Source organism: Amphiprion ocellaris, chromosome 14 (assembly GCF_022539595.1).
Source record: "Amphiprion ocellaris isolate individual 3 ecotype Okinawa chromosome 14, ASM2253959v1, whole genome shotgun sequence".
Taxonomy (NCBI): Eukaryota; Metazoa; Chordata; class Actinopteri; family Pomacentridae; genus Amphiprion; species Amphiprion ocellaris.
In genome coordinates, this window is record NC_072779.1 from 35,542,555 (window position 1) to 35,560,880 (window position 18,326).

Below are 18,326 nucleotides of genomic sequence, written 5' to 3' on the forward strand. Positions count from 1 at the left end.
CGGTTACGCCAATCGGAGGTCACCAAAATTAGTGTGGCATCGGTGTGTAACTTTGCCAAAACCATGTCGGACTCCGTAGTTTTCTCTGGACCCCTGCCTGATCTGACCAGCGACGATATGTTTAGACGTATGTCGTCGTTTCGCCGCTGGATGTCTACGTGGTGCACTGCAAACGACGTTGGCTTTATAGACAATTGGAGCTCTTTCTGGGGAAAACCTGGTCTGATTAGGAGAGACGGCATCCATCCCACTTTGGCTGGTGCAGCTCTCATTTCTAGGAATATGGCTGATTTTATTAGAACTCCTAAAGCATGACAACCCAGAGTTCAGACCAGGATGCAGAGTTGTAGTCTTCCACACCTCTCTGCAGTTTCCTCTCAGCTGTCAGCCTCCAGGAATTCAGTTAGCTTTATTGAGACTGTGTCTGTCCCCCGACCACCAAAATTCAATAAATTAAACAATTCAAAGATAAACAAAAGACATAGTAACCATAAAAATCTAATAAAAATTAATACCACTATTTCAACTGAGCGAAGAAACAGGACAATTAAATGTGGTCTGTTAAATATTAGATCTCTCTTGTCTAAATCTCTGTTAGTAAATGATTTGATAACTGATAACCAGATTGATTTGTTCTGTTTGACTGAAACCTGGTTGCAGCAGGAAGAATATGTTAGTCTAAATCAGTGGTTCTCAAATTTTTTCTGTCGGGCCCCCCTTCGGAGGACAAAAAACTTTCGTGCCCCCCCAATAACTTTGTGCGTGTATATATGTGTGTGTGTGTGTGTGTGTGTGTGTGTGTGTGTGTGTGTGTGTGTGTGTGTGTGTGTGTGTATAAATCTGTGAAAACATGAATATGCAGGGCTGTGCTATTTTATCTGATTCCATCAGATAAATTTTATCTGATTCCATTTTGTTGTTTTTCACAGTAAAGATCAGGGGTGTCAAACTCATTTTAGTCCAAGGACCACATAAACCCCAATCTGATCTCCAGTGGGCCCCACCAGTAAAATCACAGCATAATAACCTATAAATAACCACAACTCCAACTTTCCCCTTTGTTTTAGTTCAAAAAAAGTACATTCTGAAAATGTTCACATTTAATGAACTATCTTTTTACAAAATATTATGAACCTGAAATTTCTTAAGGAAAACAAGTTCAATTTCAACAGTAGCCTATTATGCCTCAGTTCATCATTTACACATTCATTGTAACTGCCAGATAACAGTTTATCTACAAAAATACAAAACATTCAGTCACAGCTATCTGGAACTGAACAATCTAGTATTTTACTTCATGATCAGAACAACTTGTCAAGTTCTAGAAATTATTTTAAATTTACAGTTTTACAGATTTACAATTTACAGTTAATGTAATTTTTATCATTTATAAAGTCGGCCCGCGGGCCTAAATGGACCGTCTGGTGGGCCCACGGGCCGTATGTTTGACATTGCTGGTAAAAATAATCGGAGATGAGCAGAGAATGTGACGTGATCGAGTACGCTGGTGTTCCGACTGCACATTAACGATGCGTTCTCCCGTTCTCAGGAGTCTGTACTTCGGAGTCTGAACAGCCAGTGCATATACCATAGATATATACAGAAGATCATTGTTATTAATATATTTTTTTTTTATATCTATGGCATATACAGTCTATGGGCCAGCACAATTTCAGTATTGTTGTACGTCGCGAAAAACAGGCCGACGTTAACACAATAGTTCAGCTAATTAGTTCCGTGTTGAAGGACCTTTTCCTCCCAGTCGCCCGCGCCCCCCCGACATGCCTCTGCGCCCCCCTAGGGGGGCGCGCCCCACAATTTGAGAAACACTGGTCTAAATGAATCAACTCCTACTAGTCATACTAACTGTCATGTTCCTCCAATCACAGGCCGAGGAGGAGGAGTGGCAGCAATTTACCTCTCTAGCTTAAAAATGAACCAGAGACCTAAACCTAGTTACAGTTCATTTGAAAATCTTACTCTCAGTGTCTCTCATCCAGATTTAAAACCTCAGAAACCAGTTTTATTTGTTGTTGTATATCGTCCTCCTGCTCCTTCCTCTGAGTTTTTATCTCAATTCTTAGACTTTTTATCTGATTTAGTGCTCAGCTCAGATAAAGTCATTATTGTGGGTGACTTCAACATTCATGTTGACGTGGACAGTGACAGCCTTACGACTGCTTTTGATTCAATATTAGACTCAATTGGGTTTTCTCAACATGTAAATAAACCAACTCATAGTTTTAATCATACCCTTGACCTCGTTCTGACTTATGGCATAGAAATCAAACAGTTAACAGTATTTCCCCAGAACCCTCTTCTTTCTGACCATTTTATGATAACATTTCAATTTACAACAATAGATTGTATAGGAGTTAAGAATAAATATCATTACAGTAGATGTCTGTCTGACAATTCGGTGACTAAATTTAAGGAAATAATACCCTCTCTATTTAGTTCAGCACCACTTACTGATATAATGGAAGGGAAATATTATAATTTTACCCCCACAGAAGTGGATTATATTGTTAATAATGCTGCAGCCTCACTGCGTACAACACTTGATAGTGTTGCACCTGTAAAAAAGAAAGTTCTATCTCAGAGAGGACCTGCTCCTTGGTATAATTCCCAGCTGCAGACTTTAAAGCTGCTCTGGGGTTCATATGGGTTCTGGAAAGCGTCTTGAGACAATTTGACTGTAATTGGTGCTATATAAATAAAATTGAATTGAATTGAAAATTAAAAGGTGTCTGAGTGGTAATTTACATGCTAACATACATGTACATAAACATGTATGTAAGTGTGTGCGTATTTACATATATACATAAACATGTATGTAAATGTGTGCATGTTCACATGCATGTACATAAACACATGTAAATGTGTCTATTTACAAACATGCATGCATATGAATGTCTATGTAAACGTGTGTTTACATACATACATGTAAATAAACACGTATGCAAATGCATGCATGTTGACATACATGTACATAAACACATATAAATGTGTGTTTACATACATGTACATAGCGTGCGAACATGTGCACAATATGTACTTGTATGTAAACATGCACACGTACATACATGCACATAAACACAGATGTGAATGTGTGTATGTTAACATACACATACAAAAACACATGTAAACGTGTGTTTACATACATACATGTACATAAACATGTATGTAAGCGTGTGCGTGTTCGGGTCTCTTGGTTCCAGCTGCAGCTCCGTCTGAAACCTGCTGACATGTTTGTTGACTGAAATCAGTCGGAGGAATTCCAGCAGAGAAAAAGTCAGCAAGGACCAAGAACACGAAAATAAACAGAGTTTACTGCCTGGAGGAACCCGGAGGAACCCGGAGGGACCTGGAGGAACCCGGAGGGACCTGGAGGGACTGGAGGAACCTGGAAGGGCCTGGAGGAACCTGGAGGGACCTGGAGGAACCTGAAGGGACCTGAAGGGACCTGGAGGGACTGGAGGAACCTGAAACAACCTGGACGAACCTGCAACAACCTGGAGGGACCTGGAACCACCCGGAGGAACCGGGAGGGACCTGGAGGAACCTGGAGGGACACAGAGGAACATGGATGGACCTGGAGAAACCTGGAGGGACTGGAGGAACCTGGAGGGACCTGGAGAAACCTGGAGGGACTGGAAGAACCTGGAGGAACCTGGAGGGACCCGGAGGAACCTGGAGGAACCGGGAGGGACCTGGAGGGACCAGAAGGACCTGGAGGAACCTGGAGGGACTGGAGGAACCTGGAGGAACCTGGAGGGACCAGGAAGAACCGGGAGGAACCTGGAGGGACCTGGAGCAACCTGGAGGGACATGGAGGAATCTGGAGGGACCTGGAGGAACCCGGAGGGACCTGGAGAAACCTGGAGGAACCTGGAGGGACTGGAGGAACCCGGAGGGACCTGGAGGGACTGGAGGAACCTGGAGGGGCCTGGAGGAACCTGGAGGAACCCGGAGGAACCTGGAGGGACCTGGAGGAACCTGAAGGGACCTGAAGGGACCTGGAGGGACTGGAGGAACCTGGAGGGATCTGGAGGAACCTGGAGGGACCTGGAGGAATCTGGAACAACCTGGAGGAACCTGGAGGAATCAGAAGGAACCTGGAGGGACCTGGAACAACCTGGAGGGACCTGTAGGAACATGGAGGAACCTGGAGGGACTGGAGGAACCTGGAGGGACCTGTAGAAATCTGGAGGGACTGGAGGAACCTGGAACAACCTGGAGGGATCTGGAACAACCTGGAGGGACCTGGTGGAAGCTGGAGGGTCCTGGAGGGACATGGAGGAACCAGGAGAACCCTGGAGGGACTTTGAGGAACCTGGAGGGACATGGAGGGACCTGGAAGAATCTGGAACAACCTGGAGGGACCTGGAGGAACCTGGAACAACCTGGATGAACCTGGAGAGACCTGGTGGAAGCTGGAGGAGGGACATGGAGGAACATGGAAGACCCTGGAGGGACCTGGAGGGACTTAGAGGGACGTGGAGGGACCTGGAGTAAACTGGAGGGACCTGGAGGAAGCTGGAGGGGCCTGGAGGGACCTGGAGGGACCTAGAGGGACCTGGAGGGACCTGGAGCAAACTGGAGGGACCTAGAGAAACCTGGAGGGGCCTGGAGGAAGCTGGACGGTCCTGGAGAGACATGGAGGACCCTGGAGGAACCTGGAGGAACCTGGAGGGGCCTGGAGGGACCTGGTGGAAGCTGGACGGTCCTGGAGAGACATGGAGGAACCTGGAGGACCCTGGAGGGACCTGGAGCAAACTGGGGGGACCTGGAGGAAGCTGGAGGGGCCTGGAGGTACCTGGAGGGACCTAGAGGGACCTGGAGGGGCCTGGAGCAAACTGGAGGAACCTGGAGGAACCTGGAGGGACCTAGAGGGACCTGGAAAGGCCTGTATAACTCAAGGATATGCCTGGGGAATTTTAGAGGAGAACCTGTGAAGGTTTTTGAGGATTTTGAAGTGTGTATTATTCTCTGAGTGAAACGTGATAATGAATCAGAGACATGTTGACTTATTACTGATCAGTCACCCATTCAGCTACAGACTGTCCTCACCCCCCACCGTCCCTCCGTCACTCCAGCCATCCCTCCGTCTATCCGTCCGTCCGTCCGTCCGTCCAGTCGACCAGCAGCCTCCAGACTGTGAGTACATTTCACTGATTTCCAGAGAAAAGCCTCCGTAATCCTTTAAGAACTCTCACCAGACTCCATGCAGATATTTCAACATTTTAGAGTAACAGCTGCAGTGAATGGAGGGAGAACACCAAGGTCTGGGAAGTTTGGAGAAGGTCTGGGAAATTTGGAAAAAGTTTGGAAAGTTTGGAAGGTTTGGAAAGTTTGGAGAAGGTCTGGGAAATTTGGAGAAAGTTTGAAAAATTTGGAGAAGGTATGGAAAGTTTGGAGAAGGTTTGGGAAGTTTGGAGAAGGTCTGGGATATTTGGAGAAGGTTTGGAGAAGGTCTGGAAAGTTTTGAGAAGGTTTGGGAAGCTTGGAGAAGGCTTGAGAAGTTTGGAGAAGGTTTGGGAAGTTTGGAGAAGGTCTGGGAAATTTGGAGAAAGTTTGGAAAGTTTGGAGAAGGTCTGGGATGTTTGGAGAAGGTTTGGAGAAGGTCTGGAAAGTTTGGAGAAGGTTTGGGAAGATTGGAGAAGGTTTGGGAAGTTTGGAGAAGGTTGGAGGAGGCCTGAAACAGCGTTCATGTTTCACTTTGCTGCCATGAATGTTTGTTTATTGTTGATTGTTGCTTATTTTTTGTTTATTGTTGTTTTATTTGTTGCCTGTTAATGCTTATTTATTAGTTTGCTTATTGGTTATTAATGTGATTTTTAGTTTATTTGTGTTTGTTTACTTGTTTGTTTATTTGTTTTAATTGGTTTAATAATTTGCTAGTTTATTGTTTACTTGTTTAGAGTTGTGTTTACATGTTGTTTAGTTGTTGTTTATAGTTAACTTGTAGATTATCTGTCAGTTTGCTTATTGATTAGTTAGTTAGTTTATTTGTTTGTTTGTTTACTTGTTTCCAGGCTGGGTTCTGATGAGGTTCGGGTCCTAAGAATCGTCCTGCTATTGATGCTGAGATGGGCTTTGCTGACCTGCTGGAAGAGGTGAGATAGAGTAATCCAATTACACCTGTCCAGGTAGACCTTCAGTCTGTAGCGTGATGCAGGTGGTTCCATCACCATGGTAACTGCTGCTGAACACCTGAGCTGCTCCAGATAACAGATCAGTATTTAAACACCCGCTACTGACCAATCAGCTGCCTGGAAACACCCTCAGAATAGAACCAGTAGATCCAGTAGAACCTTCCAGCTGCTGCTCCACTGAACCACTCTAATGAAGCTTCTGTATCTTCAACAGCAACAAGCAGCTGAAAGAATAAAACTATAAGTGAAACTGACTCCATCACCATGACATCAATTTATTTTACTCACTTCATTATTGATTCTCTGAATAATTTAATCAGTTCCTGTCTCTGTGAGGAGCATGAAGGAACATGTCTGTAGCTTTAAGACACGATCATCAACTACCAACATCATGTGATGCCAGATAACCAGCAGGAAACACACTGTACAGGTGTGTCCAGGTGTGTCCAGATGTTACAGGTGCGTCCAGGTGTATGTCCAGGTGTGTCCAGGTGTGTCTGGATGTTACAGGTGTGTCTAGGTGTGTCCAGGTGTTACAGGTGTGTCCAGTTGTGTGTACAGGTGTGTGTACAGGTGTGTCTAGGTGTTACAGGAGTTGTGCACAGGTGTGTACAAGGTGTGTCCAGGTGTGTGTACAGGTGTGTACAGGTGTGTCCAGGTGTTACAGGAGTTGTGTACAGGTGTGTCCCCAGGTGTGCCCAGCTGTGTCTAGGTGTTACAGGTGTGTCCAGGTGTGTGTCCAGGTATGTCTGGGTGTTACAGGTGTGTCCAGGTGTGTGTCCAGGTGTTACAGGTGTGTGTCCAGGTATGTCTGGGTGTTACAGGTGTGTCCAGGTGTGTGTCCAGGCGTGTCCAGGTGTTACAGGTGTATGTCCAGGTGTTACAGGTGTGTCCAGGTGTGTGTCCAGGTGTATCCAGGCGTTACAGGTGTGTCCAGGTGTATGTCCAGGTGTTACAGGTGCATCCAGGTGTATGTCCAGGTGTTACAGGTGTGTCCAGGTGTTACAGGTGTAGCACCCGTATGCGGCCACTCTATTGAGGTGATTACCTCGAGAATGGTGGGTGCTCGGGTTCGTAAATCTAGATGTAACTACTAAATAAATAATAGATATCAAATAAAGGACCCGGAGAGGTACTTTTGGCCAAATTAACTGATGAGAGGACGGGTTAAATACAACACAAAACATATACAATCAATAAGACAAGAAAACATAAAAGCAGTAACTTAAACTTTCCCCAAAAACAAATTATTGTCCATCCAGATAAACCTTGTTCCTGGATGGTCCTAATGACCAGTCTTAGTGTTAATTTAAATCCCTCTCTACAACATTGAACGACAGTATTTTAAACAATGAATGACAGTATTCCCCCATAGGTTTAACCCCACAATAAAACACAAAAACCTGTTAGAAACAGCAGTGGGAGCCTTTTGTGATCACACACACATGCGCACGCACACACAGCCAAGTTTACTCACTGTCCCGAGTTCAGTCAAACAACGCGTTGCAGGCCTGTTTGGTCCACAAAACATTGAGTGCGGTGAAACAACGCTCCCAAAAAACATTGACTGCGGTGAAACATTCCCAGTCCAAAGGATGGTGCCGCCGTGCTAGCATTAGCCGTGCTAGCCTCCGATCGCACACCTCATTCAATGCTCCCACAGTCCGTCCTCCGGCCTCCCACTCACCCTGGGTCTGGCAGCTGAACTTATGGGTCCTCAGCCCCGTCCTCCAAGCTTCCTGCTTGGGGCTGCTGAGTCGGTGCTTTGGCTTTGCTCCAGCCAGAAAGATCCACGCCACCATGCTCTGCCTCCTGCTCCGCCGAGAGACCATGAAAAGTTCCCGCTTCTCCCTCGGTGTCACTCCGCTGGGTCAAAAGTACCCACCCAGACACACCAACAGCTAATCCCGCGTTAGTATACGGACGGCATTGTTCATACTAATCAATAAAACAACAGAATACAGCCGGAGTAAAACAAGGCAAGATGACCTACATTAATTACCCAAGTTTACTACCGGGCTACACAGGTGTGTCCAGGTGTATGTCCAGGTGTCTCCAGATGTGTCCAGGTGTGTGTCCAGGTGTTACAGGTACATGTCCAGGTGTTACAGGTGTGTCCAGGTGTGTGTCCAGTTGTCTCCAAGTGTCCAGGTGTGTCCAGTTGTCTCCAGGTGTGTCCAGGTGTGTGTTCAGGTGTTACAGGTGTGTCCAGGTCTTACAGGTGTGTCCAGGTCTTACAGGAGTTACAAGTGCATGTCCAGGTGTTACATGTGTGTCCAGGTGTCTCCAGATGTGTCCAGGTGTGTGTCCAGTTGTCTCCAGGTGTTACAGGTGTGTGTCCAGGTGTGTGATGTTTGCTCTCTGTCTCCGGTGTCCTGGCCAGGTGGGCGGCTTTGGCAGGTACCAGTGGCTTCATGTGACTCTGATCAGTTTTCCTGGTCTGATGATGGCCAGTCAGAACCTACTGAACAACTTCATCTCAGGAATGCCCGCCCACCACTGCAGCCTGCCGACCAATCACAGCCTTCACAACCTGTCGCTGTTCTACCAGGTAACCTGCCTCATTGGTGCCAGATTCACTGACATTTCTTTACTGTGACTGGCCGGTTGGTCTGATGGATGACTGTGATTGGCTGATTGGTCTAATAGATGACTGTGATTGGCCGGTTTGTCTAATAGATGACTGTGATTGGCTGTTTCAGGTGGAGGAGCAGCAGCTGCTCAGGGTGTTTATTCCTCCAGATTCTTCAGGAAGTCGTCTGGACCGCTGCAGGAGGTGACAGCTGCTTCCTGTTTGCTGCATGTTTTGGCAGATGACCTGGCGGTGACATCACCTTGTGTTCTACCTGCTCAGGTACGTGGAGCCTCAGTGGCAGCTCCTGGCCGCTAACAGCTCGGCTAACCTTAGCCAGCTGCCAACCGAAGGCTGTTTGGATGGATGGACCTTCGACCGCTCCGAGTTTCTGTCCACGACCATCTCCGAGGTAACAACAGGGACACTCATGAATTTTAATGAGTCTGGCTAATATGAATATTAATTACTATAGTTGAACACAATGCACTGTCTGCCTACCTGTTTGTCTCTCTACCTGTCTGTCTACCTGTCTGTCCTTCAGTGGGGTCTAGTCTGCTCCCTCCGTCCTCTCAAACAGATGATTCAGACCATCTATATGGGCGGAGTTTTAACAGGTGCCATCGTCTTCGGTGGCCTGTCAGACAGGTGAGACTCACCTGTCAGGTAAACATTCCACCTGTCTCAGGTGTGCAGCGTGGTCGGACCATTGTCTCTGTATGTGTCTCAGGTTTGGACGTAGGTCTGTCCTGATCTGGTCGTACCTGCTGCTGGCCGTGCTGGGCTGTAGCTCCGCCCTCTCTCCATCTTACTCCGCCTACTGCATCTTCAGGTTTCTGAGTGGGATGGCGGTTTCTGGAATCATCCTCAACGGCGTCTCACTGAGTACCTGTCCACCTGTCTACATGTCTACCTGTCCATCTGTCTACCTGTCTTCCTGTCTATCTGTCTACCTGTCCACATGTGTACCTGTCCAACTGTCCACGTCTACCTGTCCACATGTCTACCTGTCCACCTATCAACCTGTCTACCTCTTTGCACGTGTACCTGTCTACCTGTCCAACTGTCTGTATTTGTACCTATCTACCTCTTTAACTGTTTACCTTTGTACCAGCTCACCTGTTTATCTGTCTACCTCTTTACATTTATACTTGTCTACCTGTCCACATGTCTACCTGTCCACGTGTCCACATGTGTACCTGTCCACCTGTCCACATGTCTACCTGTCCACATGTGTACCTGTCCACCTGTCCACATGTCTACCTGTCCACATGTGTACCTGTCTACATGTCTACCTGTCCACATGTCTACCTGTCCACCTATCAACCTGTCTAACTCTTTGCATGTGTACCTGTCTACCTGTCCAATTGTTTGTATTTGTACCTATCTAGCTCTTTACCGGTTTACCTTTGTACCTGTCTACCTGTGTAGTTTTTTTACCTGAGCATTTACCTGTCTACTTGTTAACCTGTCTCCTGTCTACCTGTCTGCAGAGGTGGAGTGGATCCCAACCAAATCCAGGACTATAGTGGGCACGCTCACCTCCTTCTTCTTCACCTTTGGTCAGATGATCCTGGCGGGGCTTGCCTATTGGCTGAGAGACTGGAGGAAGCTGCAGGTGGTCGTCTGCGCCCCTCAGTTCCTGTTCTTCACCTACAGCTGGTCAGTGATTGGTCAGCTGTTTCTGCTCTGTGATTGGCCAGCTGTCTCCGTCTGCTCTGTGATTAGCCAGTGGTCTCTGTTCTGTGATTGGCCAGCTGTCTCTGCTCTGTGATTGGCCAGCTTTCTCTGCTCTGTGATTGGCCAGGTGGTACTCAGAGTCGGCTCGTTGGTTGGTTCTGAACCGTCGGTCAGAGGAGGCCTTAAAGACTCTACACCGAGTTGCTCGAATAAACGGAAAACCAGAAATGGTCAACAAACTAACGATGGAGGTAACGTACCTGTATGTCTACCTATATAGGCGCATCATCCAATCAGAAGCTGAGCTCACTACATGTCATCGCAGGTGCTCCACTCTCACATGAGTAAAGAGATCGAGTCGAGTCATTCATCGTTCACAGCATTCGACCTGTTGAAGACCAGAGGGATGAGACGCATCTCCATCTGTCTGATCGCCGTGTGGTCAGAAACACACCTGTTTCCATTTAACCTGTTCACCTGTTCTCCTGTTCACCTGTTCTCTTTTTATGTTTCTTTGTTATTTTGTTCCATTCGTTTATTGATTAACGTGTTTGTTGAATATTAAACAGGTGAGGTTTACCTGTCCAGTGCTGTGATGAAGTTTATAAATCTTCTGTTTTTCCTGATCCTCACTCTGAGATGTTCCAGATCATCAGACTGATGTTTATATTCACTGAATGTTAGAGAAACCCACAGAACACTGACCGCAGTTTAAAACGATGGTTTATTACAGATTTACTGAAAACCTCTATCCTCCCTGTGAAAAAGTAATCTCCCCCCTGAACCTGAGGACTGGTTTGGCAGCAGCAGGTAGATGTTTGTGCCAGCTGGGATCATCTTCTACATCCATGGAGGAACATTGGTCCACTCTGGAGAACAATTTTCATTCAGTCATTTTCAATGGTTTTAGATCATCAGCTGATCTTTGAAGGTCTTCAAGCAACATCTCAGATGGACTGAAGTCATTCCAGAACCTTCATTTATTTCTTGTAGAGCCTCTCAGAGGTCCATTAGTGTTGAGCTTTAGGTCCTGAACTGATGGTGGATGTTCTCCAGGATGTTCTTCTGACAGAGAGCAGAGTTCATGAGAAGTCCTCCAGGTCCTCCAACCATCTCACCACCACCACCATGTTCCACTGCTGGTACCATGTTCTTCTAGTAAAATGCAGTATCAGCTTTACTCCTGATGGACCTATGTCTTCCAGAAAGTACCACCTTTGACTCATCAGTCCTCAGGATGTTCTCCTAAAGTCTTGGAGCTCATCCAGATGAACCTTCATGATCTTTTAGGTCAGTAGAGGTTTGATCTTTAACTCTCCATGGATCCATTTCCTCCAGAGTCTTCTTCATTGTGGAACCATGTAGATGGACCTTAACTGAGGACAGTGAGGTCTGCAGATCTTTAGATGTTCCTCGGGGTTCTTCTGTGACCTCCTGGATTAGATGTTGATGTTCTTGGAGAAATGTTGGTAGTTGGTCCACTCCTGAAGGTTTTCCACTGTTCCATGATTCTCCATCTGTGGATAATGTCTCTGACTGAGGTTCTCTGGAGTCCCAGAGCCTCAGCAGTGGCTTTGGAACCCTCCAGACTGATGAATGTCAATGAATTTGTTCCTCATCTGTTCTTGAATCTCTGTAGAACATGGCATCATGTTCTGCTTTCTGAGATCCTTCAGCTGCTTCACAATGAAGACAGATTCTATCTAGTGATGTTTAGGTTCCACCAGCCTGGCAGGAACCATCTGAAGGTCTGGATGGAGAACCTGAACCCAGTTAACAAATGAACCTGGTCATTTGGTAGATTGGTAGCTCAGGGGGCGATTACTTTTTCACATAGAACAAGATGGAATGGACAACATTTCTCTTTCAATGAATTAAATCATCGTCTAAAAACTGCATTGAGTGTTTTCTTGGGTTATCTTTGTCTGATAATAAAACTATTTTGATGATCTGAAACATTTGCTTGACAAATAGAAGGTAGAATACTTTATCACTGCACTGTGTATCTACCTGTCCTACCTGTCTACCTGTTTACCTGTCTACCTGTCCTGCCTGTCTACCTGTCCTATCTGTCTACCTGTCCTGCCTGTCTATCTGTCCTGCCTGTCTATCTGTCCTATCTGTCTACCCGTTTACCTGTCCTACCTGTCCTGCCTGTCCTGCCTGTCCTGCCTGTCTACCTGTCCTACATGTCTACGTCTACCTGTCCTATCTGTCCAACCTGTCCTATCTGTCCAACCTGTCCTATCTGTCCTACCTGTCTATCTGTCCTCCTTGTCTACCTGACACCTGTCCTACCTGTCTACTTATTCTACCTGTTTACCTGTCCTACCCGTCTACCTATTCTACCTGTTTACCTGTCCTACCTGGTTACCTGTCCACAGGTTCTCCACTAGTTTTGCCTACTATGGTTTGGCGATGGACTTGCAGAAATTCGGGGTGAGTCACATAATACCTGTCCACCTGTTACCCTGTCCACCTGTCTCTTTGTCCACGTGTTACCCTGTCCACCTGCCTCTTTGTCCACCTGTTTGTTTGCCCATCTGTTGCCCTGTCCACCTGTCTCTTTGTCCACCTGTTTGTTTGCCCATCTGTTGCCCTGTCCACCTGTCTCTTTGTCCACCTGTTAGCCTGTCAACCTGTTACCCTGTCCTCCTGTCTCTTTGTCCACCTTTTACCCTGTCCACCTGTTTCTTTGTCCATCTGTCTCTTTGTCCACCTGTTACTCTGTCCACCTGTCTCTTTGTCCACCTGTTACCCTGTCAACTTGTCTGCTAATCTTTCGTGTCTCAAGCTTTTATTCCAGTTGGTTTACAGCTTCCTCTTATCTTATTGGGTTCTTCATACTGAGCTCTTGTTCTATTGGCTGGTTCACACTAAGCTACATTCCTATTGCCTGTTGCTTGTTCCAGGTGAGTATTTACCTGATGCAGATCATCTTTGGAGCTGTAGATTTTCCTGCCAAACTCTTTGCTCTGGCCACGCTCAGCTTCCTGGGGAGGCGGGTCTCCCAGGCGGGCTGCCTCTTTCTGTCCGCCGCCATCATCTTCGCCAACATCTTCGTCCCATCAGGTAACTGATCTTCACCTGTACCAGCATGTCCTCAGTATGACCTAAACCCAGCATCCTCCTACTCTCACCTGTCTCCCCCTACAGACATGCAGACTGTCAGGACGGTCCTGGCCTGCCTGGGTAAAGCCTTCACGTCGGCCTCCTTCACCACCGTCTACCTGTACACCGGAGAACTCTACCCCACCATCATCAGGTGAGACTGTGTGCTTTGCAGTGGTGTCACAGTTTCTGCTTGTCAGCTGATTGTGACGTATTGATCACATGATCTGTGCAATGTGTTCAGGCAGACGGGAATGGGCTTCGTGTCCACCTTTTCGAGAGTCGGCAGCATGGCGGCCCCCGCTGTTCTGATCCTGGATGAGGTGATGTCATCGTTACTCAACCTGTTTACTGACCCAGCAGCTGATCCCTGATCAGTTCATTAAACCTGATCGATACAGACCCAGCAGCTGATCCCCATCATTTAATCAGAATTGATCAATACTTACATCCCATATTACGCAGGATGTGTTACTGATAGTGCTGATGGACTACATTTCCCAGGTACTCCCTGCTCTGCCCAGTCTGGTGTATGGAGGCGCAGCGGTGCTCGCCGGCTGCTTCGCCTGCTTCCTGCCCGAGACTCTCAATATGCCACTACCTGACACCATCGAGGACGTGGAGGAGAAATGGTACGCTCGGAGCAAACGGCAGCTACAGTACCTGTGTTAACAGGATAGCCTTCATTAGCAACTCTACCTTCATTAGCAGCTTTAGCTTTATCAGTGTTTTAGCTTCATTAGCAGCATTAGTTTGATTAGCAATTTAGATTCATCAACAGCTTTAGCTTCATTAACCCCTGGACGTCTATTGTCGCAAATTCACATCATACCACTTTCATTCAGACTGCAGTCGAGATAGCATATCTACTCCCCCAGTGCCAGTTTGTGCATATTTAATACATAACTTGGAACCTTTTGCAAGCACTGGTTTCTTGTAGGACCAGTCAGAGTGGGACCTAATTATTCTATATATGGGGGAGGGACCAGACAAAGAGCAATTCAGTAAACCCTGATGACAGCAAATACAAGGAAAGCCTCCACCTTGCCCAGATCAGAGAAAACGGGGCCTCTCCCTGGAGCCAGGTCGGGGGGGGGGGGGGGGATAAAGATTAGTAACACGAGGTCACCACCCACTGGGCCCACCACTCACTGGGCAGGAAATCGGGGTCAGGTGCTATGCCCACCAGGCAGTAGGCAGGAGCGGGCATCTAGGCACATCGCCACCTGGTGGCGTGGACTAGCTCTGGGGATGTGGAAACTGGTGGGGAAGGAACCTGAGCTGGTGCAGGAGGTGGAGCGATACTGGCTAGCTATAGTTGGGCTCACCTCCACACACAGCAAGGGTTCTGGAACCAGAATCCGGGAGAGAGGTTGGGCTCTCTCCTTTTCTGGAGTTGCCCAGGGTGAGAGGCGCCGGGTGGGTGTGAGGATACTCAGGAGCCCCCGGCTGAGCGCCGCTTTGCTGGAGTTCTCCCCGGAGAGCGAGAGGGTCATCTCTCAGCGACTTCGTGTTGCAGAGGAGAAAACTCTGACTGTTGTCTGTGCTTTGCACTGAACAGCAGTTCAGAGTATTTGGCCTTATTGGAGTCTCTGGGTGGTTCCTGGAAGGGGTACCGCCTGGGGATTCCATAGTTCTCCTGGGGGACTTCAATGGTCACGTGGGCAATGATGGAGAAACCTGGAAGGGGTGACTGGGAGGAACGGCCTGATCTGAACCCAAGTGGTGTTTTGTTATCGGACTTCTGTGCTAGTCATAGACTGGCCATAACAAACACCATGTTGGAGCATAAGCATCTGGTGGAGGACCCTGTCCGTGGGGTTTTCAATTCCCACCTCCCGAAGAGTTTCTCTTGCATCCTGGGGGAGGTTGGGGACATGGAGTCTGAGTGGTAGCCTGAAGCAGCTGACAGGTACCGGTCAGCTAAAAGGGCTGCAGCTGCGGCAGTTATGGAAGCTAAAACTCGGGTGTGGGAGGAGTTCGAGGAGGCTATAGAGAAGGACTTTTGTTTGGCCTCAAGGAGGTTCTGAAAAAGGGAGGCTCCGACCGATTGTCGAACTTCGGATTCAGGAGGAGCAATGTGGAGTCTGTCCTGGTGGTGGAACGGTGGATCAGCTCTTTATTCTTGCAGAGCTGCTGAGGAGGTCATGGGAGTTCGACCTGCCAGTCCACATGTGCTTTCTGGATCTGGAGATCCCCTGAGGGCCTCTGTGGGGGGTACTGAGGGAGTAAGGGGTACCAAGCTCTCTGATACGAACCATTTGGTCCCTGTACAACCAAAGTGAGAGCTGTGTCCACATACTCAGCACAAAGTCAGACTCGTTTCCAGTGGGTGTTGGACTCCTCCAGGGCTGTCATGAGCTCTGGGTAGTGAGCCAAAGAATGAGATCGTGGATACAAGCGTCTGAAATGAGCTTCCTCCATAGGGTGGCTGGGCTCAGCCTTAGAGATAGGGGGAGAAGATCAGACATCCGGAGGGAGCTCAGAGTATAGCTGCTGATCCTTCACCTCTAAAGGAACCAGTGGAGGTGGTTTGGACATCTGATTCAGATCCTCCAGAGAGACTTCCTTTGGAGGTTTTCTGAACACGTCCACCTGGGAGGAGACCCTGGGGTAGACCCAGAACCCTCTGGAGGGATTATATATCTCATCTGGCCTGGGAACATCTCAGAATCCTCCAGGAAGAGCTGGAAAGCGTCACTGGGGGGATGGATGTTTGGAATGACCTGCTTCATCTGCTGCTTCCACGACCTCGGATAAGAGAAAGAACATGGATGGATGGATGGATGATGGATGGATGGATGATGGATGGATGGATGGATGGATGGATGGATGATGGATGGATGGATGTTCTGTGTGTAATAGACAAATTAACAATCTCCACTTATTTTAGCATCAGCTGGAAAGCAAAAACATGCAAAGTTTTTAAAAAATGCAATTATAAATGAATTCAGGTGTCAAGGGGTTTCCAGCTGCAGCTGCATGAGCTGTGTTACCTTTACTGGTAGCTTTAGCTTCATTAATAGTGTTAAATTATTTTACCTCTGCTAGCTTCATTAGCAGCTGCAGCTTCATTTCGCAGCGCTGGCCTTATTAGCAGCTTTAGCCTCATTAATAGTTTTAAATTATTTTATCTCTGTTAGCTTCATTAGCAGCTTTCACTTCATTAGCAGCTTTAGCTTTATTAGCAGCTTTGGCTTCAGTAGCAGCATTGGCCTCATTAGCAAGTTTAGCTTCATTAGCAGCTTTAGCATCATTAACAGCTGCAGCTGCATTAGCTGTGTTAGCTTCATTAGCAGCTTTGGCCTTATTAGCAGCTTTAGCTTCATTAGCAGCATTGACCTCATCAGCAGGTTTAGCTTCACTAACTATGTGAGCTGCAGTAGCATTTCTAATGCTAATCATCAACGTGATCAATAACTGATCAATAAGTGTCTATAAGTATCTACTGTTTGTGTGTGAAGGTCTGGGAGAAGCTCTGCCTCTGGACAAAAAGAGGGCGTGTCCCTAAAGAAGGGCATGGTCTGCACTGATGGACTGATGCCAGACGAGGGCGTGGCTTTGAAAGAGCTAAAGGAAACAGAAGGGAGTGGCCTCAATGCCCTCTGAACAATCAGATTACACCGCATCATGTCAGAACAAATGGTAACTGAAGAGAAGCTTGACCAATCAGACAGTGGGAGTCATTAGGTTTTAAACAGTTCAGTGAAAAGTTTTGCTTATCTGTTGCAGAAAATAAGTAATCAATAAATGCAGGTGTTAGATGATGGATTGATCAGGAAGCTCCTGTTTTTAATGAGTAATCAATAATCAATAAAGCGGCTGAATGTGATTGTAACATCAGAGAACTGTTCTGATCTTTAGCTATTTTATATGAAGTGTCACAATATGAGAACAAAGACTGTGGTCATTAATAAAGACATTGATTCATTCTGAGTCTGCTCAGTTTGTTCAGTCAGGAGCAGAGTTGGGTTTAGAAGATAAACATCCTACTTCAGAAGTTAAAGTCCTGAGTAAAGGAAAGAAAATGTCACTTCCTGTTGTAGCAGCAACCTGGTAGGACTAACTTCTGATAATCAGTGATGAAAACCTGGTTCTGCTGATAAAAGCAACAGCAAATACTCTGCTAAGTGCAATTATGGCCACAACTAAGACGAGTAAAGAAACGGAGAAAATGATGAAGCAAGCACAGCTAACTAGCTTCACCGCTAGCAGTGTAGCTCAGAAAGCTAACAGTGATATGGAAGAGGAGGACGGGGGTGTCCTAGGAGGTGCAGAAACTAGACTGAAGGTAAATAATGACATGAAGTCTGAGTTTTTCTCCAAACTCGATGGAATAATGACGGTCATTACTGGATTGAGGAAAGAGATACGGGACTGAAAGAGCATCACAAACCAGCTACAAATATCAGCGGCTAATCTGAGAGCTAAAATTCAAACATTGGAGACCTCCAACAAATCTTCAGACCTGGAGATGAGGTCAGTAAATAACCTGGTGAACCTGCCAGAGAGCACTGAAGGACCAGAGCCATGCTGGTTTAAGAAAAATAGATCCCAGAAGTACTGGAGATCGAAAAACCAAATAGTTTTGGGGAGAGGGCACCGGGTCGGACTGAAGAGGGATGCTAACTCCCCACCAAGAACACTAGTAATGAAGTTCCTCAATCACAGGAACAAACTGAAGGTGATCTATGCTGCCCAGGTGAACAAAGATATTAAATACAAGAACTCTGATCTGTCTGAGGAGATTCACAAGCAGAGGAAAGAATACGACCTGGTCCATCAGCAGAACCTGAAGATCCAAC

General features: G+C 46.9%; 1 protein-coding gene across 3 annotated transcripts; it reads left to right on the plus strand.

Annotated features, from left to right (window-relative positions):
• Positions 1-5,063: 5,063 nt before the first annotated feature.
• Positions 5,064-17,457, plus strand: oatx (organic anion transporter X). Of its 3 annotated transcripts, none has more exons than XM_023262467.3 (16): positions 5,087-5,160; positions 6,039-6,119; positions 8,542-8,709; positions 8,861-8,934; positions 9,013-9,142; positions 9,275-9,378; positions 9,461-9,615; positions 10,224-10,392; positions 10,538-10,661; positions 10,736-10,851; positions 12,795-12,849; positions 13,323-13,482; positions 13,567-13,675; positions 13,766-13,844; positions 14,026-14,153; positions 16,986-17,457. In XM_023262467.3, the coding sequence occupies exons 2-16, from the start codon at positions 6,093-6,095 to the stop codon at positions 17,128-17,130; spliced, it is 1,743 nt and encodes a 580-aa protein (XP_023118235.1). In that variant the 5' UTR covers positions 5,087-5,160; positions 6,039-6,092; the 3' UTR covers positions 17,131-17,457. The 3 variants fall into 3 exon arrangements, with proteins under 3 accessions (XP_035800437.1, XP_023118235.1, XP_054872898.1); XM_055016923.1 differs by lacking the exon at positions 5,087-5,160 and adding an exon at positions 5,386-5,404; XM_035944544.2 differs by lacking the exon at positions 6,039-6,119 and having other exon boundaries at positions 5,064-5,160.
• The last annotated feature ends 869 nt before the right edge of the window (positions 17,458-18,326 follow it).

Bases quoted from the DNA above. Each gene is read 5' to 3' on its own strand.
- oatx (XM_023262467.3), top strand. From the start codon at position 6,093: ATGGGCTTTGCTGACCTGCTGGAAGAG. The intron at 6,120-8,541 runs GTGAGATAGAGT...TGTCCTGGCCAG, and splicing joins TTGCTGACCTGCTGGAAGAG to GTGGGCGGCTTTGGCAGGTA. The intron at 14,154-16,985 runs GTACGCTCGGAG...TTGTGTGTGAAG, and splicing joins GAGGACGTGGAGGAGAAATG to GTCTGGGAGAAGCTCTGCCT.